The sequence below is a fragment of the Chlorocebus sabaeus genome, chromosome 25, assembly GCF_047675955.1.
Source record: "Chlorocebus sabaeus isolate Y175 chromosome 25, mChlSab1.0.hap1, whole genome shotgun sequence".
NCBI classification, from domain to species: domain Eukaryota; kingdom Metazoa; phylum Chordata; class Mammalia; order Primates; family Cercopithecidae; genus Chlorocebus; species Chlorocebus sabaeus.
In genome coordinates, this window is record NC_132928.1 from 81395778 (window position 1) to 81408499 (window position 12722).

General features: G+C 45.1%; 2 protein-coding genes across 16 annotated transcripts in view; one reads left to right on the forward strand and one right to left on the reverse strand.

The window, feature by feature from the left end:
- The window catches only part of SDCCAG8 (SHH signaling and ciliogenesis regulator SDCCAG8), a 246249-nt gene extending 242869 nt beyond the window's left edge, over positions 1-3380 (forward strand). For all 11 annotated transcript variants that reach the window (XR_012091314.1, XM_007989963.3, XM_007989969.3 and 8 more), the window contains one exon: positions 3047-3380. Coding sequence is in view for 10 of the 11 variants with exons in the window: in XM_007989963.3 (XP_007988154.2) it covers positions 3047-3095 (49 nt within the window). In the remaining variant the exon portion in view is untranslated. The remainder of the gene's footprint in view (positions 1-3046) is intronic.
- The window catches only part of AKT3 (AKT serine/threonine kinase 3), a 359827-nt gene continuing 350114 nt past the window's right edge, over positions 3010-12722 (reverse strand). For 2 of the 5 annotated variants that reach the window (XM_007989955.3, XM_073011887.1), the window contains exon 14: positions 5010-8564. In XM_007989955.3, the coding sequence (XP_007988146.1) occupies positions 8479-8564 (86 nt within the window). In that variant the 3' untranslated portion in view covers positions 5010-8478. Of the gene's footprint in view, positions 3078-5009; positions 8565-12722 lie in introns of those variants that run through there. The other 3 variants (XM_007989959.3, XM_073011888.1, XM_007989958.3) reach the window with 2 other exon arrangements.

Here is a 12722-nt window from a genome sequence, read left to right on the forward strand (position 1 = left end):
TAACAAACTTCAGAAATGAACGAGGCAGGGTTTGTGGAGAGAAGACTAAAACGAGAAGAAAGAAAATGGGTTAGCAGCTGTGTGCCTGCAGCTGGGCGTGCGTTTCCGCCACCTGTGGACGGCACGGCAGGGGAGCCACAGGAGGGCCACAGCAGGGCCATGATGACAAATGGAAGGGGCAGAAGGATGGGAGACACTGGCTGAGGGCTCACGTCCCGCTGGCATACGCACGTGCTTCTTTCCTGGACAGCGAGACCACGGTCACTGTGGGGCTGATGACAGGACCTTCTGGAAATAAGCATCATGGATATCCCTAACGGCAGATAAGCCAGATGTGGGCAGTAACTACGACTTCTGTCTCGGGACATGCTGCAGGGTCAGAGAAATGTGGGGTACCGAAGAGTCAGCAAACGGAGGCGACAAAACGGTGAGCTCCTAGGATAGATTATCCAGCCCCCCAGTGCTGACTGAACGCTCTCCATGGGGCAGGCACGGCTGCAGGCCCGGGGGCTTGCACAGCGGACGGTGAGTCCGACAGTGGGAAAGTGGGGATGGGTAGAGAGCTTCTCACCTGAGCCGCATGAAATTCAAAGCCCATGCAGACGGTCACGGCCGGTCTGCCGCAGGAAGGAATCAGGCTGCCTTCCACCAGTTCCTGGTGAGGCCCACGGAATGAGGAGGTCACCTGAGTGCCAGCAGCAAACAGCTCCCATACTGATAAATTGCCAGGTGGCCTGGGAGCCCACGGGCATTATGTAGACTCAGCATGAGAATCGCCTGTTTCCTGGAGCTTATCAGAAAATTCCGTAACACTTTTTACTTTTATTTCAGGTTTTCACGCCTATTCTGTATTGTGTGTGTGTGGGTGTGTTTTCTACCCAAAATTCAATTCTTTTTTTCATTTTTTTTTTTTAAGAGACACGGTCACACTTTGTCACCCAGGCTGCAGTGCAGTGGCACGATCATAGCTCACTGCAGCCTTGAATTCTGGGCTACAGCAATCCTCCTGCATCAGCCTTCTGAGTCCCTGGGACTACAGGTGTGCACCACCACATGTGGCTAATTTTTACAATTTTTCTGTAGAGATGAGGTCTTGCTCTGTTGCCCAGGCTGGTCTCCAACTCCTGGACTCAAGCAATCCTATTGCCTCAGCCTCCCAAAGTGCTGGGATTACAGGTGTAAGCCACTGTGCTAAGCTGAGAGTTGGGCTGTTTTTCTTTTGAAGTGTTATCTGTTGGGATTTATGCTTACCCTTTTTGTATTCAGAGTCATCCTAGCACTTCTAAGGTTAGGAAGCCACTGTGTCAAGAGCGAGGCCACCAGGCCACCTGCCCTACGTGGCCAGTCCATGGAGCAGGGGTGGAGGGCCATTCAAACCAGTCACTTAGCAGGACTGTGCTGGGTCAGTTCGATCCGCTGGCCTGGAAGGCAGGTCAGCTTGGTGCAAACCATGTGTTTGACGATCAGATTGCATTGGTGGCAGTCTCTGCTGTGAGTATCCCACTGAGGGTAGAAGGGAGTCCCCTCCCACTGAGGGTAGAAGGGAGTCCCCTCCCACTGAGGATAGAAGGGAGTCCCCTCTGCAATGGCAGGGCTCTAGGGCATAGCGCACGGGGTGGACTCCCCATGGGCCACTCAGAAAGGGCCTGGCGAACAAGGCACCCTGTGGGCCCAGGAAACAGTCCACCTGGCTCCACAGGCCTGCGAGGGCTGTGCGCATCGGACGGCAGGTTTACTAGGAGGAGTGAGGCCTCCTGCCAGAGCCCCGCCTGCATTCAGCCCGAGGCCAGGCCCCCCAGCTACTCTAACTGCCCTGCTGAGACCGCCCCACTACTCACCTGTTCCAGAAAAGCTGGCCTCAGGGCCTCTCACACACTGGGAAATCTACTTGAAATGGAAACATTACTTTTTCTCATTTCTTGTCAAAGGCAACGGGCTGATGTTCATATATTTCTCTTGAATGCAGATTCGGTTTCACTCATTGTCCTGTCTTGGAAATCCCCACATAATGACGGCTTAAAGTAGGTTGACAGAGTCCTCCCTTGGAGTCTAGCTTGGAAAATCCTCACTGGGGAGGGGCAGGCCCACTTCTCTTTTTGGCAGATGGTTCCTAACTACGGAGGGACCAGATTGGGCGCCTGGCTCTGCAGTGCGTGCCAGTGTAACTGATGCGGAAACCGGGATTTGGAAACCACCGTCTTGGCTTTTCTCTGGACTTTACACTCTAGAGGGCGAGGACCGTGGCCCAGTCACCTTCCCACACAGTGCGGTGCAGAGCAGAAACGCCAGCCATGTGTTGTGGAACAGAACCATTTCCAGTGGCTTCTGATTCTAGTTCCTGATGTAGTTTAAACTAATTTGGGCAGCCATGGCAGCAGAGGCCAGGAACCGTATTCAGTACTTTCTGAACTTGCGATTCTCCCCCAACCCAATTCGCATGAAGCAGCTTTGGAACATTTGTATCTGTGTAAAACTAAGAGACCTCAGTACACCCAGCCCCCTCTTCCAACACATGGGAGGTTCGAGGTTTCCATGTGAAAATACTTTCTATATGTTACAATAAATCGTTTGCAGCTATAAATCTGGAGATGTTTCAGCTTGTTTTGTTTCAGGAGGAATTTCTTAGGGGCACTTGGCCTACACCCTGTTTTTCTTCTAGAATTACCTGCTGTTAAGGTCCGAAAAATTTTCAGTAAACAGATTCTGGCACAAATCAATGTGTCCTTTCCTGGAGAGGAGAAGAGATGGCTCTCTGGCCATGTCCTAACACCAGCCTGTCCTTATTTAAGAGGCACGAGTGTCTGTAGTCTAGGTTGTTTTCAGATTTAACCCATTAAACCAGTTAACCTTATTTCGTATGTGACAAGGGCTTTGATGTGGACAAGATGAGGCACAAACTTTTCATATGATTTCCACATTTTCAGCAACAGGTTTTTTTTTTCTCCAACAGTTTTCATCATAAAAGGTGACTAAACCAGCAAATGAGAAGACAAATCACATTGAAGAACATGAGCTATTGAAACTTACTTTTTATTATTTTTTCCAGTTACCCAGCATGCCACAATCTGATTGCTGACCTGGATGGAACAGAGTGAAATAAATGATTTACAAAGAGATATTTACATTCATCTGATTTAGACTGAATATGCCACAACGCACCACGACCTTCCCCGGGTGACACCGCCTCAGCCTGCAGGGGCTGGTCCTCCTCAGCGCATGCGCCATCCCTGCACACAGCCGGGCTGGAGCTGGAGTCTGACTCCAGATGAGCAGAGCTCCTGGTGTATGTTTTCAGAAATGGCTTGAAGTTACGTGTTTCAATCTGCTCATTCGGATGCTAGGTTATACATATGATTTTCAATAAATGAACTTTTTAAAGACTTGAGTTGTAATGTTTCCTTTTTATCTTGTAGTGATGAACAAAACACATCAAAAAGGCACATATTTTAACTAGGCCAAAGTATATTAAGGACCACACTTTTTTTCCTGCCATTCATTTTTCTTTTCATGATCTATATATCATCCTTCACCTTTAATCAATGTCCCATCAGACTCCATTTTATTTATTGTCCTAATTTGTGCACGAGACACCAGGAAGCACTATGCATTACTCTTTCCATTCTGTTAAACAACGAAAACAGACAAAAAAGCATCTTTGGCTCGGTGGTGTCAGATTTTTTTCTTCAATATGCAGTATTTGAGAGGAGCCTAAAAACGTACTTAGTGAAATTAGAAAATTTACTTAGAGTCTATCAAATATCTGTACACAGATAATTATTTGTCTAAAATAGTATTTCTACTATACACAGTTAAGCCCTCAAATGCTTTAAAGTAACAAAAAATGGACACTGGACATACTGTGTTGTATCTGAGAATGACAAACACTAAAGGCAAGGCTGCAGTTGGGACAGGTCCCTGACCTTCGGCTACCCTGCTTGGCCAGCGAGCCGTCATCCTCATCCCCATCTCAGCACAGAGCGGATGTCACCACACGCTCAGCCTTGCCTCTCAGAAGCGGTGTGGACTAGGCTTTGGAGGCGGTGGCATGATCTACACACACAGACCATTCGAATCTCTTCAGCATGTAAAAGGCTCAAGCCTGAAACAGTAGAACTTCTATTCAGATTCAGAAGTTTTTCATCAAATGTGCTAGACATAAAGGCTGTCACCTAAGATATTTTAATTGTCCTTAATTCTGTTTTAGATATACTGTGAATAAATTATACAATATTCTAAAAATAGCACCTTTAAAGAATTATAGAGGTCACTTTATTTTAGCCTCCTGGATCTGTCAACCCCAGTGGTTTTGAGAGAAGAGCACATGTGAGAATGTGCTCAAATTTGGCTGTGTGACGTACACATACGCGCTTGACTCACTCTGGTCCCAAAAGCCATTCCTCTGTCTGGCTTCATCACAGGAGCAAAGCCAAGTTTCTACAATAGTAGCTTTATGAGGTAAAATCAGAAAAAGGCCCCATCCAGAATGATTCAACGTGAAGTCAGACTGCAGTCCAGCCGTCCTACCCATCTACATCACCCGTGTCTAAGTTTGTTAATTTGCCATGACACGTTAGAAATACACTCTAAGAAAGGAAGTATGCAGAGCAGTACATTATCAGGAAGACATTAATGACAAGCTACATTCCTTCAGATTCTGGGTCCAAACCATGTGTTGTATAGATGATGAGGGTCTGAATGTCTCCAAGGTCTGAGACCTCCTCCATCCCTGGCTTCACAGAACATCCATCCTAAATCCAGTGCTGAGTCAGCGTCTCCCCTCGGAAGCAGCCCTTCATCAAAGTTTGCGTAACCGCACTACCACCATTCCACTGAAGTAAAAATGATCCCCTATGTGTGTTGGAGCTACAAGGAATTTGTATATTTTCCTGTCACATTTTATACAAGGTAGGTTAATACCAGCTGGGGCTATTAAAAATCTGTTTTCATTAAAGAAGATTTAATTTGGGGGGATTATAGAACCACATCCAACAACAATAAACAGAGAAGTAGCAGATTGACATAGTGCTTTATTTAAGCTGTCTGCACGAAGGAAAATCATGTTCATCCCTATCATATACGTGTAAAAATACTAAGGATGTACAGTGTACAAAAACAGTTTCTCCTAGTTATTTCACATCCTCGTGGGCCATATACTTAAGGAAATAGACAGTTTTAGTATGACCAACAGTAAGAGTAATACAGTTTCTTGGGTTTATAGTTGCATCTGCTTAAAATCCTTAACCAGATGACTAGATCTTGCACAGATCTAATGAAAGAACTAGCAAGGTCAAGAAATGTCACAAACTATAAAGCTACAGGGAGGTAATTCAATTACCAATTTAGAGGTTTTCTTTTTATTTAAATAAATACTTTACATTTCATGCTTGCCTGTAATGCACTACCAGGAGCAAGATGAGGAAATTCTACTGTGGACAGTACAAACAGTAGCAGCAAAGTGTGTACGTTGAGGTGTAATATAGAGACCCTGCAGTTAGTAAGGAAGGCCCTTACTTTTGTCCTCTAGGAGAAGCAAGTGGCCCCTGCAAGAACAGTCAGCTTGAAGAAGCTGGAAATCAGGGATGGGAAATGGAAAACAATACTTGAATAATGCTATGTAATTAGTGTAGAAAGCAAAGCTGAGCGTGACCCTGCCAACAATCCAAGCAGAAATGGCCAATTTCCTCCAAGATGGCTGCATTCTGACAAGAAGTCAAGCTTCATGGAGTTAGTACGGGCTGGAGTCTGCGAAGTGTGAACTGTATTCTCATAGAATGATTCCAGGTTTCAGGGTGTTCCACCTGCCAGAACCCAAGACTACAACTATGGGCGACACAAGGGAAGTTTTAGAAATCTCCCTGTACACACATCTCTGGTTTTCTATTACTCCTCCATGGCAGCTGACAGATCTGGAAGTGAAAATAGGGGATTCTCAAAATCAAAGCCAAGAAGACACCTTGTGTGACCCCAGTGGAGTCTCAGAGGCTGGAATGGAAGTGACTGAGCCCCAGGCGTGGCTGGGGACTGAGAGCCAGTGTGAGGAGTGGCCCAACTGGGGCAATATCAGTGCCAGTCATTACACTTTAGGAAGTGTCCTTGGCCAAGGTCACGGGAATCACTTTGAGATCTGGGGGAAAAAACCAAAACAACACAAAGCTATGTGCTTAGTGTACGGCGCCATGCTTTCCCTCCAGAGGAGTGAGTGCTCTGAACATCAGCCAGTCTCAGCTTTCTGCTCCTCCTCTCACCTGTTTCTTTCTTATATAATGGATGCAAGACAACTTAAAGAACATACCTTCTAGTCTACTTTTTTGTCAAAATGAAACATTCAACATAATTCCAAGTGAAAAAAAAAATTAACTGTGTGTAAGTAAGAATGAACTACCATTTACTGTAACTTCCTACTCAATACTAAGGATGAACTTCACTCAGGTAGAAATATGAAAAATAAGGATAACATTGATGTCTGAATATGTCTTAGCTGCCTTAGTAAAATGCCCTTTAACCCCCGTCAGTCCCAGTGGCCCACCCACTGCCAGCAGTGGTTTCATAGCTATAAATCCACACTTCCAGCGTCAAGAGGCTAAGACATCTGCATATGAATATGATTCATCCTGCTTAGAAAGTCACTTGCTCTTTCATACAATGCAATCATAATACTACATCACACTGTAGTCTTCCATTTGGGAGCTGTCAGAGAGTTTAACTAAAATCCATTTCCATGATCACTCCACGGAGTGGGATGGCCTTCTGCTTGCCGCAAGAATGGCCCCAGCCCCTAGGACTTCATAGGCTGCTTTGGAAATTGTCAGCTCCTAGCACCAAAGGGTTTAATCTGAAGATCATCATTAATGAAGGAGAAAGATGAGGTTTGCATACATGCCCCCTTTCAGTGAGAAATGTTGGAATCTGGGGACATGAGTATATACAGAAAAAGAAAAGCTGGAGGTGTTCTCTTTTTTTGTTGTTTTTTCCCTGATGGCTTAATTCAGTGACAAATGTACCATGATCCCAAGAAACACACCAGGTTCTTAGCCTTCACTGCCCGCTTCCTAAATCCTCAAGATGTGTTCACTTTGCCATGTAAAGATCATTTCTTATCATCACTCAGGTCTCAATTTTCTTCATTACTTTTTGTTGCCAGGTCATCATAATGTTTCAATTCTTCAATCAGCAAACGTCAACAGCTATTTGTTTCATTAACCCCTTGGCATGGATAGTTGGGGATTTTCTCATTTTCAGTACCAAGGGGTTAAATGACAGCATTTCTTCTCCCAAAGCCAAATTCTAACCAATATATTCCATTTCAGAGCCTTATCGTTTTTTAACAGAGGAGAAAAAGTGCATGATTCTCATCAGCGTGTACAATCCTTGCACATGGGTCAAAAGAAACTGCAGTAAGTCTATTTTATATAGGTTGGAGCTGTGTTTGCTGACAGGACATACAATTCTCATCACTAAAAAATAAATACTACTGCAATATAAACAAAATCATAAAAGGACATTCAAAGTTTTAACATCTGAGAAAAAGCTAATTCACGTAGAACTGAAAGTAAAAAATTAAATAAGGCAAACACCTGTTTACCTTGGTGTACAAATTTTGGTGAAAAGCAGTATCATTATACCTGTCTACATTCTTCAGCCATCAGAGGTGATAAATGTCAAGAAGGAAAAAAGGTTTCCAAGCACGGGGGAAAGATGCTCTCTGGCGCAAACTGTTTCATAAGACCCTGTAAGTGACCTTGGCTGTGCATGTGCCTTCGTTTCTTGGTAGAACAGTGTTCACTGGCTCATGATTGCCCGGGAGTCTCGACATCCACATGTGATATGGGCTTCTTCTACAGTATCCACCAGGAATTTAAAAATATATATATATATATCTATATATCCCAACAGTTGTTCAGTCCTTCTACCAAATGCTTCCTAATCAATTCCAGCCACAGCTTAGTGATATATACCTACTTCACGCATGGATCTGATGTGCTTTACATATGCACGCCACCACCCTTCCACAATTGCTTGTTCTGAATTGATAAACTATATCTTCTTAGTCTAGTTAGATTTTCTCTTCTAGAAAGTTAAAAAATGTACCTAGAATCAGTGTATCTCATTTAGCCTTCACTGAGGGAAAAACTCAAAGATCAAAAGATGACAATTGGTGCACAAATGAACAATGGCGGGCTCATGACTTCCAAAGGCTGGAAAATTACTTCTGAAAGTTGCTATAATAGTAAGACAGTAGCAGCAACAGCATGAGACCTTAGACTGAGATACAATTTCATGCAAAAACAAAAACTGGAGTGTATTTGCGTGTATGTGTGTTTTCATGAGGGTGAAAGGTGGCGAGGGGTGAAGACCCTTGGCTGGTCTGGGATGTCGGAAGGTGCCCCTGCTATGTGTAAGAGCTAGGACTGGTGATGTCCAGGAATCATTTTCAGTAATAAATTGAAGATGACAGTGAAGTAGCAGAATGAAAGAGACTTATTCTCGTCCACTTGCAGAGTAGGAAAACTGAGGGAAATGCGGCCGCCTCTCATTGTCCATGCAGTCCATACCATCCTCATCATCTGTGGGCAGGAAACAGCTATTTTAATTTTACATTTATTTTTTGCAACATTATCTCTGGTCTATGTTTTGTAAACTCTGAACATAGGAAAGATGAACAGAGGCAATAGCTCCCATAAACTTGTGTTTATCGATAAGCTTTAGAGTGATTATACTTTAAAAATCATCTGATTTTCATAAATACATAGTCTATGAAGAAATAATACTGTAGAATCATCTCTAAGACATCAAAATTTCAAGACTCAACTCAATGAAACAGTGAAAACAATGGTATTGAAGAAAACAGAAGTATTTAAGAAGGAGCAGTCTTCAGTAACCTCTCGTTTCATGTAACCACATATATCAAAATCGCAAGTCAGTGAAACCCACAGCATCCAAAGTCTGTATAGAATCCATCATCAAATGTCTTCAAGTGCTTGTATTTTTTCTTTGTGAGGCTTTAAGAGCAATTGTAAAATAAAGCTTCCTATGAAATGTTATCCAACATCTAACATCTGGCTTAACTCACCTTTCCTAATTTCCCTATGTGAAAACTTTAGCATGAAGGGGCTCAGTGAAAGAAAAAGAGGGAAGGATGTCAACATCTGAGGCCTGGCTCATCAGGAAACAACCGAAGAGACTTGAAAGGCATCCAAACAGGCTGCTTACAATCACAGTGTTCCTCCTCTCAGCTTTCCTGGTTTTCTCTATTTCAAAGATCACAGATGATCAGCACCCTCTTCTCATAAGTGTCCTGTGATGACAGTCCTGTGCTGTCGGAAGCTCTTCCTGATATGTGGCCACACGGTCAGCCACTCAGTCAACATGCACTCCCACACATCTGCTCTGGGCTGAGCACCCATCAGGCCCATGGACCGCAGAACTCTGAACAAAGTTCCCAAGGACCCCCTGGACCCACAGTCTCCTGGGGGAGGTGCTCCACTTTAAATCCCCCGTGCTCTCCTCTAAGCTTAATTATATGCTGTCCTGCAATGGAAATCAGTGAATCTTTCCAATACTCAACCCTTTTCTCTTCAAGCAAAATAATTCAGTTTCCTCAAACCCATATAGGAAGTTCATTACCAATTTTTTTAAAAAATATTCTAACCTCGGCCGGGCACAGTGGCTCAAGCCTGTAATCCCAGCACTTTGGGAGGCCGAGACGGGTGGATCACGAGGTTGGGAGATCGAGACCATCCTGGCTAGACACGGTGAAACCCCGTCTCTACTAAAAAATACAAACAACTAGCCAGGCGAGGTGGTGGGCGCCTGTAGTCCCAGCTACTCGGGAGGCTGAGGCAGGAGAATGGTGTGAACCCGGGAGGCGGAGCTTGCAGTGAGCTGAGATCCGGCCACTGCACTCCAGCCTGGGCGACAGAGCGAGACTCCGTCTCAAAAAAAAAAAAAAAAAAAATATTCTAACCTCTCCAGGGAGCATCAGCTGGACGTGGGTGTAAACAAAGAAAGCATATAGGCCAGATCCCACTGCACTGAGGCTCTGACTCTGTCCCCCTAAAGAGGAGGATGCTCTGCCTTTGTCTGAAGAATAAACACTTCCATTCTTGTCTCACTGTTTTTCTTCTCTGTATCCCATTCTTAATGCAGAAGATTCTAAGAAATGGGGTTCAAGCTGGCGTTCGCCCGAATGTTTGGCCTCTAACGTATCAGAAGATATCCTTGCATGAGGCAAGAACGGATCCGTCTAGAAGCATTCGTGGCTCCCTGCTCTGTGGAAGACACTGAACTCGGAGGCCCTCTCTCCTTCTGCAGACAGACCACTGCAACTGCAGTCAGCATTTCTAGAAGGTATTGAGGTTTGGGGAAATCTCCACCTCCTTATAAAGTCATTGGTTCCAGTATTTGTACCAAGCAAGTCACATGCATCTTTTAGATCAAATACCTTCAGCAGTTTTTTTAGCTACAGTAGAAACGGAAGGAGCTGGGAATGATGGTGTATCCGTGGTGGAGCCACAGAGTATAAACACTCTCTAGAGAATACAGGCAGCTAAAACCTTCATGTTCAGATTCTGACATGTGCCAATCACATTTCAAATAAACAATTTTCCTCACCAACAGCTTTATTTTGCTCAGTGTTTCTGCACAGCAAACATGCAGCTGGCTCTGGACAGCAGTGGGGAGCCTGGTGCTTGTCCTGCTCAGCCAAGAAGGGCAGGAGAGCTGCCTGGGCTCCTGGGGCCATGACCAGGACTCACTCTAGCCTGGCGAGGTTCAGCATCTAGGTTAGCCAGACGCTCCACAGGGGCAGGTGCTGGACACTCTTTTGGAAGAGGAGGGACTCTTGCTGGGTGTCAGCTAAGAATTGAGACAGCCTTCACTCTCACTTCAGTAACACAGTCCTCGCAATTCTGAATCTAGGAAATTTCACAGATATCCCTGAGGGCTCCAATCCTTGATATTCTTTAAAGCCAATGAACCCCCTCCATCATTCCAGCCCTTTTCTGTTGGCAGGCTTGGTAACAATGAGGTGTGAACATCTGATCATGGCCCTAAAAGAGGTGAGAGCCTGGGCAGGATGGTGGGAGGGGAGCTGGAGGAAGTGGCAGCTGACCCTGAGCCTGTCAATGTACACAAGTTAGTTCCTGCTGTGAGAGGCTGTGCATAGGGAATAGTGATGACAATGAGCATGAACTATGTTTTTCAAAAACACTTATCTGGAAAAAGAAGACCATGATCAACTCTACATGAGGAACATCAGCTGCCTGATTTTCTTAGAACATTTAACGGACGTCATTATATGGCAGTAAAAGTGACCAGATCTCAAAGAAACCCTCTTTTTCTGTAAGGGGAAGGCAGAGGACCATCAATGGCAATAACGAAAGATGACACATTCCCAAATCTGTTTCATTATTAATGCCAGTGAGGACTATCTGGCATGTCACTGCAGCTGTTTGTAGAAAATGGAACATTTTGCCTTTCTAACTGCTGATTTGTTCTGAACAATAACTGAACTCTGTTTTATACAAGCAAGGTGGCAAGTGGGAAGACAACTGCTAACGACGGTGCTACCCTGGACTTTGACCAACGAAACCTCTGTGTGTTAGCAGTTAGGGAGCTGCAATGGTTTCTTACCAATTAAACTATTCAAAGCAGCAAGAAAAAGGTTATGTTCAATGTAATCACCGTTTTAAGGTTTCACTGATTCTCATTTTTATCTGCCCCTTAAGGAAATCTAGGATGGATCCAGGAACTGTCAAACTAAAAACACTGCCGCTTTGCCCTAGAAGAACCCAGAAGCTGCAGTTCACCACCATCGAGGCTGCTCCCCTAAGACAGGAAGCCCAGGGCCCCATGGCCCCCAGTGCTGAGCGCTGCGCGGTGCTGAGCCACACAGACAGCAGGAGCGGCTGCTGAACAGAGGTGCCTGCAGATGCGTCGATGCTGGTCTTTGCCTGGGCACACTCTGCTGAGCTCTTTCATCTGACTTTCCTTTCTACAGAGGTCCTGAATAGGGAAAAACACAGTAAGTCCACAGCGCCCTCCCCACCCCTCAATTGTGGGGTGCCCTGTCAGACACAGATGACACTGCTGGGCTCTCGTTTCCATACTGTCCAGGGCCCAGGGGCAGGGCAGGACCACACTCCATTTCTGACACCCACAAAAGCCAGACTTTTTTTTAAAGACAGAGTCTTGCACTGTTGCCCAGACTGGAGGGCAGGGTTGTGATCTCAGCTCAATGCAGCTTCCGCCTCCCGGGTTCAAGCGATTCGCCTGCCTCAGCCTCCCGAGTAGCTGGAATCACATGCATGCAGCACCACGCCTGGCTAATTTTTGTATTTTTTTGTAGAGGGGGTTTCACCATGTTGGCCAGGCTAGTCTCAGACTCCTCCTGACCTCAAGTGATCCGCTCGCCTTGGCCTCCTAAAGTGCTGGGATTACAGGTGTGCACCACTGTGCCTAGACAAAAAGCCAGACTTTCGTGGGCCGACAATTGCAGGTGGATTTTGATAACCATCTTGGAAGTTACTACAATGTACAGGCTTCGTAGGTATCTCTGTCTCAATCTAGAAGTGAACCTGTGATCATTTAAAGACACCAAGGTTGTAGGGCTTTTACAGCATGACCCATGTCTGAAAGGACATATGTTATTTAATAACGGAGTTGCTGTTAGCGGTAAAATGTGACATGCCAGGAAAAGCATTCTTGGTGGCTTTTATGTTGCT